Source organism: Schistocerca serialis, chromosome 2 (genome assembly GCF_023864345.2).
Source record: "Schistocerca serialis cubense isolate TAMUIC-IGC-003099 chromosome 2, iqSchSeri2.2, whole genome shotgun sequence".
NCBI classification, from domain to species: Eukaryota; Metazoa; Arthropoda; class Insecta; order Orthoptera; family Acrididae; genus Schistocerca; species Schistocerca serialis.
In genome coordinates this window covers 815958827-815981036 of record NC_064639.1, presented here as the reverse complement: position 1 = coordinate 815981036, position 22210 = coordinate 815958827, and the positions used below count along the sequence as shown (strand labels likewise).

General features: G+C 41.5%; 1 protein-coding gene across 3 annotated transcripts in view; it reads left to right on the top strand.

Moving 5' to 3' along the window:
- The window catches only part of LOC126458056 (probable multidrug resistance-associated protein lethal(2)03659), a 475280-nt gene that overhangs the window by 288903 nt on the left and 164167 nt on the right, over positions 1-22210 (top strand). For all 3 annotated transcript variants that reach the window (XR_007585566.1, XM_050094853.1, XM_050094854.1), the window contains one exon: positions 14668-14861. Coding sequence is in view for 2 of the 3 variants with exons in the window: in XM_050094853.1 (XP_049950810.1) it covers positions 14668-14861 (194 nt within the window). In the remaining variant the exon portion in view is untranslated. The remainder of the gene's footprint in view (positions 1-14667; positions 14862-22210) is intronic.

The window sequence follows — 22210 nt, the reverse complement described above, 5'->3', positions numbered from 1 at the left end:
CCATTAATGTACGAGTACAAAATACATGCCCAGTCTTTGGAAGCAGTAACATCCGTCAAGTATCTGGGTGTGACTATTTGAAATGATCTCAAATGGAACGCTCAGATTACACAGGTAACAGGTAAGGTGAACTCTAGATTTTGGTTTATTGGTAGACTCCTGAAACAATGCAGCCCTTCAACAAAGGAAATTGCATACAATGCCTTAGTTCGTCCAGTCTTAGAGTATTGTTATTCTGTATGGGACCCTTACCAGTTGAGTCTGATTCAAGAGATTGAGAAGATCCAAAGAAGAGCGACAAGATTCGTGACTGGTATATTTAGCCATTGCGACGGTGTTACAACGCTCTTACAAAATTTGAAGTGGGATACACTCGCAGATAGACGATGCACTGAATGGAATGGTATGTGCTGCTCCCTAAATTCCAAAATCTGATCTGCACTGAGGTTGTAGAGCATCTATTATTACCACCAACTTTCAAATCACACAACGATCACCATTCAAAGATGAGGGAAATTGGAGCTTGTACTGAGGTGTTCCAACAGTCGTTTTTCCGTCGCTCGAGCCACGAGTGGAACAGCGGGGAGGGGGGGGGGGGGGGGAATATGACTTTGGCATGAGTAGTACCCTCCACCACACACTGCTTGGTGGCTAGTGGAATATATTTGTAGATGTAGATATGTAAATAATGTAAAATTATCTACTCATGGATTGTGGCTCAAAGTTTTACTTCTACCTAGGCATTGTGATGTCATCCAAAAGAAGTAAATAATTTAATTGGTTTTCTCATTTAACAATAAGTGTGGGGATATGCACATCTGTTTTTTAATTTCTAGAAACCTTAACTGCCTGAGTTTTTCTCCTTTTTGTCTGTGTGTAAGACATCTGCATGTATTATTTATTCGTGGTTTTTGTTGCAGCAGTGTTCTGCAAAGGCAGAATTAGACTTCTTCTGTTCCAAGCTCCTATGATGTTTAAGCCAGGCACAGATTGACCTCCCAATCTGTCCAACATAGTAAGATTGACACTCCCAGCATATGACGTTATAAACTCCACTTTTTGTGATAGCTGGTTGCTTGTCTTTTGCAGTGAATTGTCTGAAGGACATAGGAAAACACCGAGAAACTCTTTACCTTCAAAATGTTACGTATCCTGTCTGACATTTTTTCTCTTAAAGGGCATGTGCAGCATGTCTTTTCCAGTTCTTGCACAATGACATAAAATGTCTGACAGGTGGCATGCACATTAAAAATCCAACCTGAAATCGTATTTCCTGAACTACTCCTTCAAAAACTGGAAAAGAAAATTACCTTTTAAAAAGAAAATATCAAGCAGGAAAAGTAACATTTTGAAGGCAAAGGGTTTCTTGGTGCTTTTATATATCCCTCAGGCAATAAGTAGTTGCTTGTTCAATGCAAAAAGACAAGCAACCAGCCATCACAAAAAGTGAGTTTTATAAGATCATATGCTGGGAGTGTAAGTCTTGCTACATTGGACAGACTGGGTGGTCAACCTTTACCAGACTTAAAGAACATCATAGAAACTGGAGATTGAAGAAGCCTGATTCTCCCTTTGTGGAACATTGCCTTAACAAAAATGACAAAGACATAACAGATGTAGAAGTCTTACACAAAACAGATGTGTATATCCCAACAACTATTATTAAATGATCAAATCCAATGCAATTATTCACCTCTTTCAGATGATATCATAACTCCTAGTTAGAAGTAAAACTTTGGGTGTAAATCCACAAGTAGGTAAAAAGTTCTAGGCTGATGCATAACTTTATTCCTAGGTATGTTTAGTCATCTTAGTGTAATTACTGAACTGTGTAATTCCATATGTAATTTGTCAAAAAATGGTCACTGAAATAATTTTTCATTAAGCCATGGATTGATACATTAAGAAGTTGAGATGTTTATCTTTGCCTCATCATCAGGTTTATTTTTGCTTTATCACCTTTGGAATCAGTAATGTATTTGAAAATGAGCTTATAACCCAAAACTTAGGTTGTGCAGTAATCATAATAAAAATTTGTGAAACAAAGGAGAAAAAACAGTGTTTGTTTAGTTAATTTATAATGTTTCACCAAGAACCCGCATTTGATTCAATTGAAATGTTTTCAGTTGAAGTTAACCAAAAAATTTGTTTTAGGAGTAGATGTCCCTCCCCCAGTGAATGTCACATTCAGTATTTTCAAATTCAGGACCCTACTTTCAAATCAATATCTATGTACATAGCATATTGTCATTAAAAGTCAACAGCAATTAATGAAATTTGCATTCCTTAAATGGCAATAAAGTTCCTCGCCCCTTTTCCTCGTTGGTAGTACTAAAAGTGCATTGATATTACTAAGAGATGTTGCACATGGGCATCATACAGCCATCATACAGCTTGTGGGCATCTCCCATTAAATTAGTAGCTAAGGAAGACAGTTCTATGCAACTGTGTGTAGATTTTAGAACGCTTCACTCATACACTATTTACAACAGTTACCCTTTATCAAACATACAGAACTTTACCCATGCACTCGCAGGGAAAATGTTTTTTCCTGTGATTGATTGTAAAAGGGCATACAACCAGATCCCTATTCATCCAGACTATGTTGTTAAAACTGCCATCATCATGCTAATCAGCTTATTTGAGCTTCTAGTGATGCTGTATAGCCTCAAAACTGTGGTGCAGAACTAGCAACAGTTCATTGATAGGGTATTGTATAAACTGGACTGCTGCTACACATATTCAGATGACATTATAATTTTTCCCACAGTCATAAGAGCCATGAAGTTCACCTTGAATGCATTATCACTGCCCTCTGTGACACAGACAATTCACAGTTATGTAAAAACGATGTCACGTTTCTTGGACATACACTCAATGTGGGGGGGGGATTAAGCCCACAGCAGACCATGCTCCACTGGTTTGGCAGCTGCCACCTCCTCACTCATATCATGACCTTTGACAATTCTGGGGAATTCTAAGTTTTTATAGACATTATCTTCCATGTGCTGCACAGGTTGAAGCACCACTGACAATGGCCTTGAGGGTCCTCACATGCAAGGCAAGCATAAACTATTATGGACACCTGCAGTGCAAGCAACATTTGCCCATGCGAAGGAATGCCTGGCAGATGCAGTTGCTCTGGCAGATCCATTACTGGATGCATGCATAGTTTACAATTATGATGAATGCAAACGACACAGCTATAGGTGCCATCCTCCAGCAGGAAGTAGCAGGCAATACACAACCTCTATGATTTTTCTCCAGAAATCTTACAGCCTTGCAGACAAAATTGTTGGCATTTGATGGTGAACCTCTTGCAGCTGCCAAGGCTGTACACCGTTCTCATCATGTGATTACCTATGCAGAACATAAACCTCTGGTGGACACCATTCGACACCCATCATCTATGTTCAACACTACACTGTTTCGACACCATAATCTGGTCACACAGTACTTACAGATATCCATCACCTTGATGAGGAATGGAACATCAGCGCAGAATACTTGTCATGAGTCAGCACCATCTCCCTCACCTCTGACTTCAAAGTTGCAGAGGAACAGGAACACAATCAGATGATTTGTACAGTGCTCATGGATGCATCAATTAACCTCAAGATTGAATACAGACCAATCCCAGGAAACAGTGTAATTGTATGCTGAGATGTTTTGCAACCCCATTTTCGGCTTATTATACAGGGCTATTACAAATGATTGAAGCGATTTCGTAAATTCACTGTAGCTCCATTCATTGACATATGGTCACGACACACTACAGATACGTAGAAAAACTCATAAAGTTTTGTTCGGCTGAAGCCGCACTTCAGGTTTCTGCCGCCAGAGCACTCAAGATCACAGTGAGACAAAATGGCGACAGGAGCTGAGAAAGCGTATGTCGTGCTTGAAATGCACTCACATCAGTCAGTCATAACAGTGCAACGACACTTCAGGACGAAGTTCAACAAAGATCCACCAACTGCTAACTCCATTCGGCGATGGTATGCACAGTTTAAAGCTTCTGGATGCCTCTGTAAGGGGAAATCAACGGGTCAGCCTGCAGTGAGCGAAGAAACGGTTTAACACGTGCGGGCAAGTTTCACGCGTAGCCCGCGGAAGTCGACGAATAAAGCAAGCAGGGAGCTAAACGTACCACAGCCGACGGTTTGGAAAATCTTACGGAAAAGGCTAAAGCAGAAGCCTTAACGTTTACAATTGCTACAAGCCCTGACACCCGATGACAAAGTCAAACGCTTTGAATTTTCGGCGCGGTTGCAACAGCTCATGGAAGAGGATGTGTTCAGTGCGAAACTTGTTTTCAGTGATGAAGCAACATTTTTTCTTAATGGTGAAGTGAACAGACACAATGTGCGAATCTGGGCAGTAGAGAATCCTCACGCATTTGTGCAGCAAATTCGCAATTCATCAAAAGTTAACGTGTTTTGTGCAATCTCAAGGTTTAAAGTTTATGGCCCCTTTTTCTTCTGCGAAAAAAACATTGCAGGACACGTGTATCTGGACATGCTGGAAAATTGGCTCATGCCACAACTGGAGACCAACAGCGCCAACTTCATCTTTCAACAGGATGGTGCTCCACTGCACTTCCATCATGATGTTCGGCATTTCTTAAACAGGAGATTGGAAAACCGATGGATCGGTCGTGGTGGAGATCATGATCAGCAATTCATGTCATGGCCTCCATGCTCTCCCAACTCAACCCCATGCAATTTCTTTCTGTGGGGTTATGTGAAAGATTCAGTGTTTAAACCTCCTCTACCAAGAAACGTGTCAGAACTGCGAGCTCGCATCAACGATGCTTTCGAACTCATTGATGGGGACATGCTGCGCCGAGTGTGGGTGGAACTTGATTATCGGCTTGATGTCTGCCGAATCACTAAAGCGGCACATATTGGGTATTTGTGAATGCCTAAAAAAACTTTTTGAGTTTTTGTATGTGTGTGCAAAGCATTGTGAAAATATCTCAAATAATAAAGTTATTGTAGAGCTGTGAAATCACTTCAATCATTTGTAATAACCCTGTACCTTTGTCAATGCAACACATAATTTTTGATGTACTTCATAATCTTGTACACTCAGGCATATGGCCAACAACTCAGATTGTTAGTGGAAATTAAGTGCAATTTTAGGGAATGGACAAGGGTGTGCCTAGACTGTCAATGCAGTAAAGTTTGCTGGCAATGCAGACTCACCTCGGCTTTCTCGAAATTCCATGTGGGCGGTTTCAACATGTGCACCACAATCTGCTGGAATTCTTACTAGAATCGGAAGGATATAAGTGGCCATCCTGATTGCTAATATTACAGTGGAGTCCATAGCCCACTCTTTTTTGACAAAGTGGATCACCTGATTTGGCTGCCCTGTGACAATGTATCAGGGCCACCAGTTTGAGTCTTTACTTTTTGAAATGTTGTGCAACTTGTGCAGAGTTGCTCACCATCATTTCACATCTTATCACCCCCAAAGCAATGTCCTTGTGGAACAGTGGCACTGAACACTGAAAACCGCAGTCACAAGCCACAGAGGTGAATGGATGGAGGTCCTCCCATGGATGCTCCTCGGAGTCTGCACAGCACATGAGAATGATATAAAAGGGAGACACTGACATTGACAGTAGAGTTTTTGCTGCCTACAACCACACACAAATCATCTGATCCTTTGGGTATGGTACAGGGGGTCAAAAGCCATATATGGAACTTATGTGTGCCTCCTACATCAGCAAAAACACTACAGATTCCTTTCATTCATAAAGGACTCACTGACTGTGACTATGTAATGATTTGAGAAGATAGTGTATGGTCAGCACCGCAGCCACCTGATAATGGACCATTTTGGGCACTGCATTCGCATAGTGGCACATTTGTTATTGACTTAAACAACAAGATAACAACAGTGTCTATCAACAAACTAAAGTCCACATACATACTCCACTTCTTGGACTACACAAGTCATCTCCAACAATACCTCAGGCAATGCACCTGCCACTAGCTCTTTGCCAGAACAACCAGCAGATATCACCCTTGATGTTGAAGATTTTCAGCTTGAAGAAGTGTCAGTAAAATTGATTGATGATCACCTCTCTACAGAAGCCAAGCATGAGCATTCTATGACTACACCCATAACTACAATACTGATCCACACTTTTTGCTTGCCAAAATAGTGGACTTCCTGGTGGTGTTGTCACATGTCTCACAGACAGACCAGCTAACAGACTTCTTCCCAATGACTGCCAGGACCGTCAAAATTGCTGTGAGCCCAACAATGTGGTGGCTGTTGCACACAGCCAATAGATCACAGTCTCCAGCAGACAAGGAAGTGCAATTAGCCCCCTCAACTTCGTGCTATGACCAGCCCTTATGCCTTCCTCCATGACTCACTCCCTATTGCCTTTAAGCTATCTCCAATCAAGAACCACCAATTTCAATCAGTGCTATACTCCCAACAGCATCCACAGCACTTGAAGCCACAAGAAATGATACGGTCATGTTGCACAGTAGTACCTGCCATGGCACAACTGGTCATCTGATCTCGCACAGCAGCCTAGTATGAAATGATCTGGTCATATCTCACAAAAGTGCCAGCCATGTCACAGCTGGTCATCTCACACAGCAGCCCAATATGAAATGACCTGGTTGTATCTCACAAAAGTGGTAGCCATAGCACAGCTGGTTGTCTGAACTTGCACAGCAGCCCATTATGAAATGAGCTGGTTGTGTCTCACAAAAACAGCAGTCCGTTGTGAAATAATTCAATCACGTCTCACAAAACAGCCAACCATGGCACAGCTGGTCATCTTATCGCACACAGCAGCCCATTATGAAATAATCTGGTTGTGTCTCAAAAAGTGGTGGTCATGGCACAGCTAATCAACTGACCTCGCACAGGAGCCCCTTATGGAAGTATCCAGTTGTGTCTCACAAAAGTGCCAGTCATGGAACCAGGGAGGGGGGGAGGGGTGAATGGAAGGCTCTAATTGTTTATCAGATAACCTTATGATAGGGATTACACAGTACATAAATGCATAGTTACTGTTTTACTGTTTTTTCTGCATTTATGGTAAGAGTGTCTGTTGAGAACCAGTCAGTGATGTGTGACATTTGTACTTTGATCTGTGGAGACATTGCCCCAAAGACTGTTTCTGGCGAGAGATATCAGTGCAGAGTGAAATGTCTGCACCCAAAACAATTAGTCTGGACTGAGTAACTGTGATTGTAAGACGTTCATGTATCGTGGTGTGTAAAATTAATGACATATGTTGAGTTTCTACATTTCTTTATATCACTGGGATACTGGACGTCTATGCCACAGAGGAAACAACTCACACATTCTCTGGTTTGTACATAGCTCTCCCTCATATCAGAGTGTTGGTGTCTTCTGCAAATTTTCTTCTGATGGGGCAGACAGGAAGGATGTTGACAAACAGTGAATGGGCCTGCATAGCAGATGATGTCTTTGTATGGATGTTTTAGAGGTATCTCCTGCTACTTAAGTGTTATATAGCATAATGTATGATGTATTACTGGTGGTATCCTACTGACCTGTAGTGTGATAGTTCCACATTGGAGACCTAGCATCTACTGCAGAACACACATGTTTGACATTCTAAACAACCTGGTCTGGACTATTGTGTTGTAACAATGTGGCCATTTCACACCAATTTGTTCACTGTACTGATTTCTGCAGACAACAGCTCAAGGATTGCAGTGCAGGAAGGGCAATGTTTTCCATTGGCCAGTCCTATGATTGTTTGTACAGAAACCAGATGGCAGTTATAAGAGTCGAGGGGCATGAAAGGGAAGCAGTGGTTGGGAAAGGAGTGAGACAGGGTTGTAGCCTCTCCCCAATGTTATTCAATCTGTATATTGAGCAAGCAGTAAAGGAAACAAAAGAAAAATTCGGAGTAGGTATTAAAATTCATGGACAAGAAGTAAAAACTTTGAGGTTCACCGATGACATCGTAATTCTGTCAGAGACAGCAAAGGACTTGGAAGAGCAGTTGAACGGAATGGACAGTGTCTTGAAAGGAGGATATAAGATGAACATCAACAAAAGCAAAACGAGGATAATGGAATGTAGTCAAATTAAGTCGGGTGATGCTGAGGGAATTAGATTAGGAAATGAGACACTTCAAGTAGTAAAGGAGTTTTGCTATTTAGCGAGTAAAATAACTGATGATGGTCGAAGTAGAGAGGATATAAAATGTAGACTGGCAATGGCAAGGAAAGTGTTTCTCAAGAAGAGAAATTTGTTAACATCGAGTATAGATTTAAGTGTCAGGAAGTCGTTTCTGAAAGTATTTGTATGGAGTGTAGCCATGTATGGAAGTGAAACATGGACGATAACTAGTTTGGACAAGAAGAGAATAGAAGCTTTCGAAATGTGGTGCTACGGAAGAATGCTGAAGATAAGGTGGGTAGATCACGTAACTAATGAGGAGGTATTGAATAGGATTGGGGAGAAGAGAAGTTTGTGGCACAACTTGACTAGAAGAAGGGATCGGTTGGTAGGACATGTTTTGAGGCATCAAGGGATCACAAATTTAACATTGGAGGGCACTGTGGAGGGTAAAAATCGTAGAGGGAGACCAAGAGATGAATACACTAAGCAGATTCAGAAGGATGTAGGTTGCAGTAGGTACTGGGAGATGAAGAAGCTTGGACAGGATAGAGTAGCATGGAGAGCTGCATCAAACCAGTCTCAGGACTGGAGACCACAACAACAACAAGTCGTATGATTAAAACTGAGTGCAGCATTCAACAGTGTGCACTTCTGTTGCTAACACTAGCCTTGTCATGCCTCATCAATGCCACCTGCTCTGAAACTGCTATTAGGCTTTGAAGATAATACTGCATCCAGCTCTGCCTCCATTCAGCAGAGGCCACAAGCTGTATACAAATCTGTGTTCACTTCTTCTGCATCCTCTGTGCCACACGTTGGAGTCAAGCAACCGCTACCCATTCGACCATCACTAGCTGTGCACTGTGCAGATCCGGTGCCGATATTGCATAACGCATCAACCGGTGTGACTACTCACTTACCATTCTCATTGCAGCAGTCAGGCACACATTTAAAACCACTGCCATTCAGTGCCACTCAGTGACCATTATGGTTCACAACCATGAAATGTTTTTTTGAGACTTTTGGAATTTCTGATAACGACGGCAATTACTGGCACCTACTCTGCCACCTAGCAGTGCAGGCTAAATTTGTTAGTGACATTATTCTGATCCCAACACATAAGAACAAATATGAGGCAGTGAAAGCCATCCTATTATAGAGACTTTCATGCACTCCAGAACAGCAACTTGCCATGAGCAACAACTCCAGGGAGGCACACCATTACAATTTTGGTGCCAACTCCATGCAACCATTGATGTGTCTCTTATGTCAGACATGACATAGTAGACCCTTATTGTGGACCCTTTGTCTAATGAAGTTACTGACTGACCTACAACTCACAATGATTGTCCATGAGTCAGCCCTCTTTTGAGATTGATAGTTGCTGGCAGATCACATGTCTTCAGTGATTTGGATAAATCAATGATAAGGATAAATAACAGCCTAGTCATACTAGAAATACACCCAAGCCTGGCAAACTCCCACGGCCACTCACAAAGAGTTGTTGGCAACCTGTCACGGCGTGGACACCCAGCATCCACCTGTTGACAACAATGCACTAGGTACAATCCCACCCCTTGACTGATGCTTCCTAGTCTCACAGCCAATTTAGCAGCACCAGCCATAACTGTCGTGAGCCCTGGTATTATCTAAACACTACCAGCAGGCCAATGTAAGTGTGCCGGCCCTCGCAGATGAAACAAGAAGCCTATGGCTTTCACACACTGCCAGCCTGCACATCACTATGACAACATCCATGTATGTATCCCTCTTTGTGCTTGACCTCTTGATGCACCAATACTTCTAGATAGGCATAGGATCAGACAAAAGCTCTCTGCCATAGATCAGCACATTGATGTTCAGTTCAACAAGGATTTTACAGCTCCATTCAGTAAATGACTCAGAAATCGTGGTCCATGGTGCCACTGGCCACACTGTGCACCTTTCATGCATCCTGCATTGCACTTAGACATCACTGAGACAGTTGTCAGCATGGACTTCTTATGCATTCATCTGCTCTCACCAGTTGTCCATCCTGCTCTCATTCAACATTTCACTGGCACTAGTATTCAGGCCCTCTTCACCTTGACCATGCCTACACTGCTTACATCTGTCCCATGTCCACTCAAGTGGCATCATTTCAATAACATATACTGTGATATGCTTCATGAGTGAGTCACCCTAATGGATAATATTCTGAATAAACAGCAATGCTATGCTGACTTTCACATTTAATCCCAGTGGCTTCACACCAGAGAGTGGGACCTGAAGTGCCACATTGATGATGCAACTACAGATCTGCAACTGGCCAGAGAATGCCTCCACATGGCAGAGTGTCAACAACTTGGGATGGCTTGTGATGTGCCTTGGCTTCTATCCCTGCCTCCATCCCTCTCCTCACCAGCCTTGGTTCACACACAGAGCGCTCCCCACCAACCAAGCCAGCTTCTGCCACCACACATCAACAATCTCCCTAAGGTCACCACAATACTGCCCACAGTGTTAGTAAACTGTGTCATCAACTCTGCCACCTCCTGTATCCATGTGCTTGCGTGTGCAATTCATAATGGGTCAGTGCATCATATCATGATCACTAATGGTCCATCAGTTTGCCATGTACTTCAGCACATGAGCCCTGTAGACTTACAGAAACTAAGTTGGGAATAAGTAAACTGTTGCAAGCAGGAGTTGTATATCCTTCTGACAGCCATGGGCTTTCCTCATTAAACTTCTGCCCAAAAAAGATGGTTCAGTCATACTCCATGGTGACTATCAGGCACTGAACTGTAGGACTGTACATGGCAGTTTCCCATACCTAATATCCAAAACTTCACACATGCACTCGCCAGTGTGACAGTGTAAAGTGTTATGGACTGCAAATGCATATACTTACAAATCCTGATACATTCAGCTGATATACAGAAAACAGCAATCACCATGCCATTTGGGGTGTTCAAATATCTCTACATGCCTTTCAGTCTGAAGAATGCCACTCAGACGTGAGAGCATTTTATCGATTGACTTCATTGCAGATTTCCCTTTGGTTATACATATGTGAATGACTTCTCTTTTTCTCTAAAAATCACAACTAGAACTATTTCTAGCTGTGCTCCAAGATGGTGGTGTGGTCATTAATGAACCTAAATCACAGTTTTGTCAACCGCAGGTCACATTTCTAAGTTACAAGCTCAACACTTTTGGCATCAAGCTTACGACAGAGCATATATCCACAGTGAGCAGTCACCCCCTCCATGGAAAGTATCATGATCTGTGCTACTTCCTAGGGATTCTAAATTTCTATAATCACCACATTCTGTATGAGGCTGAGCTGCAAACACCTCTCACAAACACTCTGGTGTGCACCGACAAACAGGGCAACAGGAAAATTCAGTCAACTTCAGAGATGGCAGATACATTTTGACAGGTCAAGTAGTGCTTAACACATGGTGTCACATTGGCACACCCCAACCCCGATGCCCAATTGACTCTTAGAACTGACAAGAGGAGTTCCACTACCAGGGCAGTTCTGCAACAGGAACTTGATGGTGAACCTCAGCCACTCCAGTTTTCCTCCAAGAAACTGTCACCCTCGCAGGCAAAGTGGTGCACATGTAACTGGGAGCTTTTATGAGTCTACTCCATCATTTGGTACTTCTGTGAAGACATCGTGGGTCCACAAGTTATCGTATATGAAGATCACGTGCCAGTAGTAGATACCATAATAAGCCCATCTTTGGATGCAAGCCTGTGGAAGTTCTAGGATTAGGACTTTATTTCACAATATACCACAGACATCAGACATATACATGGCACAAGACAACATTATTGCACATTGTATTTCATAGTTCAGTGCTGTATCAGTGCAATGTGACTTCACAGATGAATGACTTGAGTGTCAGAGAGCTGCGCAGCAATCCAGGCATTGGCCTCCATATCAAATGTTGTTAATTCCCCTAATCTAATGAACCATTATTATGTGGTGTGTTGGAAGACTAACTGTGGCTGTTGGTGCCTCTAATAATGTGTATATTCGAGCTTCTACATAGCTTGAGTCCCCTGGTATTAAGATGACAGTACTTCGCATCAGTGACAGACTCGCATGGCTGAATGTGAAATGAGATTGCCATTGCTGGGCTCATGCCAATGGAGCAAGATAAGTCGTCATGCTCAGCCTCAATTTGGATGCTTTATGATCCCAAAAGCATGCTTTAAGCATATACATCTTGAGACTGTTGGCCCCATATCAGAATCGCATGGCTGTCACTACCTCCTTTCAATGATTAACAGAACCACATAATGGTTCGAAGCAATACCTCTACACAACATTACAGCCAAGACTGCTGCTTGTGCTTTCATTAACCTATAAGGATCACATGATTCAGAACACCAGAACTCGTTACGGCTGATCAGGGCCACCAGATTGTGTGTGTCCTCTTTAATGCCCTGTACCACTCTGTGGAATACTGCATATGCGCACTACCACCTGTCACCCCAAAGTAATGTGCTCAGAGGGAGGTGACACAGGACTATGAAGGTGGCTCTTTTGTGCCACAGAAAGTCCTGGTCTGAAGCCCTTCTGTGAGTTCTACTTGGTATGTGTACAGCGTACAAGGATGACTTGGAGGTGTCACTGGCAGAGGTAGTGTGCAATGAATCTCTTGCCCTTTCAGCAGACTTTGCGTTTCCTTCTACAGATCCCATTTGGGTGGGCTTCCCCTCACTGGCTCCTTGCATACACCAGCCTATTCACACAGTTCACATCCCACCCACAACACTGAAGGTCATTCAACACTGAAGGTCTTTCCTCACGGGGATCTGCCCCAGTGCGATTACGTCATGTCGTGGGACCACTCCGTATTGGTCACATTGCAGCCTCTCCACTTGGGCCTGCACAAAGTCATCAGCAGAGTGCCAGAAACCTCCTATATCCTACTGTGTGGTATGCTGATGATTGATTCCATTACCCACCTGAAACCAGCATGGATACTACATGATGACCACACCCTGTCTGAGACTGCTGACCAGGCTTTGCTGATAGTCCAGGGTCCAGGATGACTGGCATGAGCCTTCTCCACCCCATTCTGCAACAGATTCCTCACATGATACCATGAGCGACAAAACAATCCCCTTTGCACATCCCCACCCCTGCCCTTGCATGCCGCCTGGCTCAGTACCTGCCATGTGGCATTCAGGTGACACCCACATTTCATGTGGCTGGTCATGTGCACATGTGCATGTTGACACTCAGTGCTATTAGTAGCATTTTGTCGAGAAACAGTCCAGCTGTGGTGTGCATTTGTGCCAGCTTTGATGTGACCAGTCACATGTACCTGTGCGTGTCAACATTCCCTGTCATCGTCCACCATAATACTTCATACTCCTGGAGTGTGTGTGTATGTGTGTGTGTGTGTGTGTGTGTGTGTGTGTGTGTGTGTGTGTGTGTGGGGCACCGGGGGGGGGGGGGGGGGGGACTGTGGCTCTTACCTCTCTGATGGGGAAAACAGGAAAGTCTTTGACAAACAGTGAATGGGGATGCGTAGTAGATGGTGCTATTGCACATACGTGTTAGAGGTAGCTCATGTTAATAAAGTGTTATACCATATAGCATACCATGTGTTACTGGTGGTGTTCTGCGAGCCCATAGTTTGATACTTTCTAAAAGCAATTTGCTTACTTTGCTAAAGAAATGAATTTGTGCGCAACCTAGAGGTTGGTTAGAACAGCACAGTGCTTTACTAGTCATAGTCCTCTCGGAAGTGATATGCCGTGGCCTTCCTCTGAAGTCTGACTGGCTTAGTCAGTTTTTAGGGGGCCTGCTGCAATTTGGCATGGACTTTAAACCACAATGTAACATGGCATTCCACAAGCATAATAATTTCCAGAGGTGAAATAAGTTATTATTGGTAGAAAAAAGCTAGGATCAACAGAGGATTGAATCCTGACCTTTGTGTTTCCAATCTGACAGTTACCTGCTTAGCCGCAGAGTTCCATGCAGAAGTAATATAGTGCTAATGTAGTACAGCACATTTCTTTAAGGATATCAAAAACCTAATTCAATCTAGAATTAAGTTACACTATTATTCTATTTATGTTTCATCTTGCATACAAAAGAATATATTCATATTCCACTTCCAGTTACACCATTTCAGTCATATACTCTACTTTGTGATGTCACCTTGAGCAGCGTACTGTGTACAGAAAGTTAGAGAAACAGGCAGAAGAGGAAAAAGGAAACATTGTAATATAAAACTATAAAATTTGTGCAGTGTACATTTTATCCAAATGTTTGCTTTAATTTATGAGCTGTTATTATTTGTAAACTGTTCCTCTCTGACTATAGATTTTCAAATTTTATTTTTCACTGTGTATTCAGTTTCAGACTAAACAATGTTCGTATTTATTTTTTTTTCATTATGCCTTACATTTCACATTTTTTATCCTCCACAGTAATTTCCTATAGACAATAAGTCCAGCATTTACAGGACCTATTTCAATAAAAGCTAAAGTTTCCATATAAATGCTTCCTATTTGCAGCGAATGGTGTCAGTTGAAGAAGTATCAGCACCACAACAAGAAGCGGAACTGAGAACTTCGGGTGGGGTTAGAAATTCTGTGTACTTATCATATTTCTCATCTGGTGGCAACTACTGTCTACAGTTATTTGTGGCTGTTGCATTTGTATTGACACCAGTGGTCATTCTGGGTGGTGACTACTGGCTCTCCTACTGGTAATTTCTTATTCAGTCAACTGAAATTAAGTTAATTAAACTAATGTTAAATGTTAATTTAATGTTAATCAAACAATAATGATGTTAAGGTTTTGTTCCCAAAAGAAGTTCCAGGCACTAAATCTTACCTGAGACACTAGTTTTGTTTGTTTCTTGTTTAACACCATAGGTGCCACATACCAGTATGGAATAAGAAGAATTTACAGCTCGGCCAACATTTTATGTCTATTAACTGTTGTTATATGCATTGAAGTTACAGGATACACTTTCTGCTATATCTATTAGTGCAAATCAGTTAATCCCTTCCATTCTCTAGACAACTTAGTATCATATTGAGAATTCTTTTATTTCATTCAGGTTTGTGAAATACTTCTGAATGTTCCAAATCAGACAGTTGATGCAATACATGAAGTCATATAAACCTTTGTAAGTGAATGTACATGTAGTTTATGTGATAGTGGCACTTATTGGATTTTGCCAGACATGAGCTGGGTTAGTAAGCATAAAGTGACAGGTCATTATTTGCAGCATTTTGATTCTGCCTTGAGTCAAACTGTAATTGGAAATTTAACTGGAAAATCTGCTTACAGAGTCTACAGTTATTTTGTAAGTTCTGAGGTTCCACACTTACCTGTTTCCAGAACAAACAGGATTGCTGAACAGATTATACGACAAACCATCAAAGAAAATGAAAATAAAGCAAGGAATGCGTTCAGATAAAGTGTTTTATAACAAAAAATAGAATCTTTGAAATTTAACAATATTATGATAAGGAAACTTTCCACTCATCATATAGCAGAGATGCTGTCACAGATAGTCACAACAAAAAGACTGTCACAAATAAAGCTTTTTGCCCGTAAGGCCTTTGTCAAAAATAGATGACAGACACCCAGACACAAGTGCACACGCACACACGCACACACACACATACACACACACACACACACACACACACACACACACACATACACACACTCACAGATGCAACTCACATACACATGACTGCAGTCTCAGGTAACTGTAGTGCAGCTACATTTACCTGAGACTGCGGTGATGCATGTGTGAGTTGTGTTTGCATGAGTGTGTGTGTGCATGTATGGGTTGCATTTGTGTGTGTGTGTGTGAGTGTGTGTGTGTGTGTGTGTGTGTGTGTGTGTGTGTGTGTGTGCATGCGTGTGTGTGTTGTCTATTATTGACAAAGGCCTTAATGGCCTGAAAGCTTTATTTGTGACAATCTCTTTGTTGTGCCTATCTGCGACTCAGCATCTCCTCTATATGGCGAGTGGCAACTTTCCTTGTCATAATATTGTTACATTCCATCCTGGATTTTCCATTGTTTATCTTTGAAATTTTGCATAAGCTTGGTATATGGCAGTGAGTCACACACAGTCCTGTGCATACTCTAATTTGTAGTAAATCAGCATTTTTGATTTAGTTACTGTAGCAGATATTCTAACTGACATATTGTGTTACATCTAGTTCTCCCTTTAAGAGGGGTGTTTATTATCTACATTTATCACAAATTAACTCTATTTTTAAGTTTGCTAACAACTATAATTAACCTCAAAAATTTTGGGAAACTAGAAACTTTTACCACAGATTTTTATGTTGCTTTAATATAAATCTTGTTTTGTGCATTTGCTTCAATTCCTATACAGAATTTGTAACTTATTATCTCAACAGATTAAAAGATAATCAGCACGTTTAGTTTAAAGTTACTTCTTCACTGTCCTGTACTACATCACACCAGCCAAAATCCAGCCCCACTGTGATGTTTTTCTCAGACATGGAATGAGTTGGCAGCTGGGAATCCCTCAGACTATTGTCAAATGATTGGCAGCTGCTGCGAATCATTGTGTTGAAAGAGCTCTCGTAGATTATGTACCTGTGGTACTAGTACTCTCCTCTCCTGTGGATCCTGCCGCCTTTGAAGAACATACGGGATTAGTCAGTACTCATACACTTGCCTGTGTGTGGCATTTCAATGGTAGAGCTAGGCAGCTTGTACAGGGTTGATGTGGCCCCGGAAGGACTCGAGGTATTATACCAATCACCCAACCAACAAGTTTGAAGTGCTGTCTTTCACTGAAAATGAATCTGAAGCAGTGGGACTCACTTCACCTGTTTTGGGAAAAACCGTTTTGTCTGGTGTCAAGAGGAGGCAAATGCAAAAGGGTAGGGTTCTATTCATCATTGGCAGCTCAAATGTACAGTGAATGATGTACCTGTTAGGGAAATGGGAGCGAAGGACAGGAAAGGACACCAAGTGCACTCAGTGTGTATGCCTGGGCACCTCATTCAGCATGTGAAAGAGGCTATTCCAGCAGCCGTTGAAGGTACAGGGTGCAACCAACTGCAGAGTGTGATGCACATTGGAGCAAATGATGCCTGTCATGTGAACTCCACGGTCATACTTGACAGAGAAGGTTGAAAAGACCAGCCTTGCACATGGAGTTTCAATAAAGGTCATAATTTGCATCATTGTGCCCAAAACTCATCATGGACCCTTGGTTGTGAGTTGAATGGAAGGACTGAACAGGAGACTTTGAAGGTTCTGCGACAAGATAGGCTGCTACTTCCTGGACTTGTACAATAGGGTTGAGAATTGTAGGGTGTCCCTAAATGGGATGGTGTGCACTACACATTGGATGCTGCTACTCAGGTAGCTGTCTGTGTGCAAGAATATGAAGTACTCATGAAAAGCAGTGATGCTCACACCATACTAGGTACAGAAAGCTGGTTGGAACCTGAAATTGATAGCAGTGAGATTTTTGGGGAAACTTTCAGTGTGTGTCAGAAGGATAGGCTAATGGGTAATGGGGATGGTGTGGGTGGGCACAAAATGGTAATTGGATCCTTCTGTCATCCACCAGATGCATCTCCTGATGTAACTGAAAGCTTTAGAGAAAACTTCAGTTTACTTTTGTATAAGGTCCACAATCATACTGTAATCATTGGTGGAGACTTCAATCATTCAACAGCCAATTGGGAAAATTACAGTTTTGTTAGTGGTGGGCTTGATAAGACATCATGTGAAACATTGCTAAATGCCTTCTCTAAAAACTACCTAGAACATGTAGATTGGAATCCCTCTCAAGATGGAAATATACTGTATCTAATGGCAACAAATAGATGTGACCTCTTTGAGGATGTTAGCATCAAAAAACTTATCAGCAGCCATGATGTAATTGTGGCAGTAATGGTTGCCAAAGAACAAAGGACAACTAAAATAAGCAGAAAGATATACACATATTCAGTAAACTAGATAAAAATCAGTAGTGCTGTGTCTCAACAAAGAACTTCAAACTTTCAGCACAGAGCAGGAGTACGTAGAGGAACGACGGCTCAAGTTTAAAGAAACAGAGACTAGTGCATAATAGGTGTAGTACTACAGGTAGAGAGATGTGGAATGAAACACATTTGGCTGTCAAGAAAGCAATGTGTGAAGCCTTCAGTGACTGCTGTAGCAGAATAGAGTCAAAGGATCTTTCACAAAATCCAAAGAAATCTTGGTCACATGTAAAGACTGTTAGTGGCACCGAAGTAAGTGTCCTGTCCCTAGCAAATGAGACGGGGGGCGAAACTGAGGGTAGCAAAGCAAAATCTGAAATGCTTAACTCTGTTTGCAAATGTTCCTTTACAAAGGAAAACACAGGAGAATTGCCCCAATTTAATCCTCAATCCAGTGAAAAGGTGAGGCAATTAAGTATTAGTGTCTGTGGCATTAAGAAACAGCTGAAATCATTAAAATTGAACAAATCTCCAGGGCTGATGGAATCCTTGTCAGATTCTGTACTTACCTAATAGCATCAAAAGTCTGACAGATAGCCATATAGCATTTAAAACAAAATTAAAAGAATTTCTTAATGGCAACTCCTTCTACTCATTAGATGAGTTTTTGGATATAGTAAGTGGGTAATTTCCCAACCCCACAAACTAAAAATAAAAAAAAATATTTAAAAAAATTAAAAATATTGAGTGTCATGTAATATTTTGTTTAATGTAATATCTTGTATAGACACCTTTTATTAACCTGACACATTCCACATCATTACGAAGTGTTGTATTCATGATCTATGGAACAAGTACTAATCTAATCTAATCTAATCTAATTTGTGGCTGAGTTAGCTCCTCTTCTAACTATGATCTATCGTAGATAAATCAAACAAAAAAACATCTATTTGCTATAGCATCTTAGATCATATTCTGAGCTCAAACATAATGAGGTGTCTCGAACAGAATGACCTCCTCCATGCCAACCAGTATGGATTCAGAAAACATCAATCACATTAAAACTGATTCATACTTTTATCCCATGACATACTGTTATCCCATGACATACTCCAAGATTTGGAACAAGGCAGTTATGTTGGTGGAATATTTCTCAATTCTGAAAAGCCATTGACTCAGTACCACACCCATGCTTATTGTCAAAGGTATGATCACATCGGGTATCAAGTGAAATTTGTGAATGGATTGAGGATTTTTGGGTCGGGAGGGAGCAACATGTTATCTCAGATGGAGAGTCATTGTCAGATGCAGCATATGACTCAGTACCATTCCTATGCTTATTGTCAAAGGTAGGATCATATGGAGCATCAAGCGAAATTCATGAGTGGATGTTATCTTGGATGGAGAGGCTTTGTCAAATGTAGAAATAACTTCAGGTGTGCACAAGGGAAAGGTGTTTGAATACGTTCTTTTCAAAATGGCATAAATATTCAGTCAGATTTTGATAAGATTTGAAAGTGTGCAAAGATTGGCAACTGGCTTTAGATGTTTACAAATGTAAATCGTGATCTGCACAAAGTGAAAATCATAGTATCCTGTGTCTATAATATCACTCTTAGAATCAGCCAAGTCAAATGAATACTCAGGTTTAACACTATGTAGGGATATGGAATGGATTGATCACATAGGCTCAGTTGTGGATAAAGCAGGTGGTAGACTTTGGTTTATTGGTAGAGTACTGGGGAAGTGAAATCAGTCTACAAAGGAGATTGCTTACAAATCACTCATGCAACCCATTCTAGAATATTGCTCAAGTATGTGGTGGGATCCATACCAAGTAGGAGCAACAAGAAATATTGACTGTACAACCTCTGACAATAAATTTTGGCGAATAGTCCTGTAACATTGACATAGATGAACTGTGAACTACAGTTAACTTACTGTCCTTTGAAATAGTCATCTCCCATAACTATGCACCACTGTGCTCTGTGATACATGTCTTAGAAACTTTGCACTAAGTCTTCCTTTGGGATGGTGTTCAAAAGCCACATCACATTTGGTTGTATGTCAGGAATATTGTCAAATCTCTTTGCTTTCAAAGCAAGTTTGGGTCGAGGGAATAGGAAGAAGTCTGGAGGATTGAGACCCAGCAAGTATTGTGGATGTTCAAGTGGCACCACCCCTTTATTGCCAGGAACTGTTCCATGATATTGGCTGTGCGTGGGTGAGTGTTGTCATGAACAAAAAACCAGGAACCTTGTTGTGTGTACTGGGGTTGTACCCTGTGTAGACGTTGCATGTAACAGGTTGAAATTTCAACATACCATGCAGTGTTCAATGTCATTCCCTCAGGTAGAAATTCCTTGCAGATAATGCCTTGACAATAAAAAAGTGATGAGCATCATTTTGATGTGAGATTTTTTGGCTCTGACATTTTTCTGACAAGTTGATGTCAAAGAATGCCATTTCATGCTTTGCCATTTCATTTCAGGATCATACTGGAGACACCAGGTTTCATCCCCAGTGACAATACCATTCAAGGAATTGAATGTCACATCCACTGCTTTTACAAAATCCTGTGAAGCCTCTAAACATGCCTGCTTCTTATCATCAGTCAAGTGATGTGGCACAAGACGACAACACATTTTCGCTTTCCCCAACTCCTGGGTAAGGATTTGTCGCACAGATTCACGGTTCATCTGCAGTTCATCCACTATCATGCACACAGTTAATCAACAGTCATTCGTGATTAATGTCCTCATTTTCTCAGTGTTTTTGTCGCTGATGGCTGTCGCTGGTTGTCCGCTACAGGGATTGTCAGAAAAACTTTCCCAGCCTCTTCAAAAATGGGTGAACCACTCATACTTCCACTTCATGAACAGTGCTTGATCTCCATAAACATACCAGCATTGTATGCATTTCTTTCCATGTCTTGCCAAGCTTAAAACAAAATTTTAAATTGATCCTTTGCTCATTCATTATCTGTTCTCAGTTAAGAACCGATGCACTACACAAGCACTTCATCAGACAGGTCTAACATGTAACACACACGATGCTCAACTGAACTACGGTGGGGGCAGGTTGTCAACACCGGGCACTATGCAGGTGCAGCATTGTGAGTCACCAGTGTTGCCTGATCGATCGTTCTGACTTCATTCACCAAACTTTATTGTCAGAGCTTGTATATACAGAAGGGTAGTGGGAATGGTCACGGGTGTGTTTGCTGATGGGGGTGTGTCACAGAGGTACTGATAAACTGAACTGGCAGACTCATGAAGATTGATGGAAACTGTCCTGAGAAAGGCTGCTAATAAAGTTTCAAGAACTGCCTTTAAATGATGACTCTAGACATATACTACAACAGCCTGTGTGTCACTCACATAGGGGTTGTGAGGACAAGAGTAGAATAACCAATGCACCGAGACATTCAAAATGGCTCTGAGCACTATGGGACTTAACATCTATGGTCATCAGTCCCCTAGAACTTAGAACTACTTAAACCTAACTAACCTAAGGACAGCACACAACACCCAGTCATCACGAGGCAGAGAAAATCCCTGACCCCGCCGGGAATCGAACTCGGGAACACGGGCGTGGGAAGCGAGAACGCTACCGCACGACCACGAGATGCGGACCACCGAGACATTCAAACAATCAGTCTTCCCACACTCCAATCTTGGAACAGGAAGAAACACTAATGATGGGGAAGAAGTATTTTCTTGTGCTCCACAATTTTCATTGTTATCAGTGGGATATATTGGTGATACGGTGTCCATTTTCGGCATGAAATTGTAGGAGGTGTCTTGAAAGTACAAAACTGTGAATATCACATGTTTATTGGCACATATTTGCCAAGCTGACTTCTGGTATTTCCTTTAAGATGACTAAAATCATGTATCTCAAATTAATTCTCTTCAAAAACATAGATCCTAACACTTCACATAAGATTTAAATGTTGTTATTGTGTTAAGTGCACCAAAACTCATGGGTGTGTGTTGCTATTTTGAGGATTTATGGACATTCAGTACCATGAAAAAGTATAAAGTGCCAGAGCATCAGCTATACTCTATACTCATGGTGTTACAATTTTGGCAGTAGTATCCTTGATTTAAAAAATC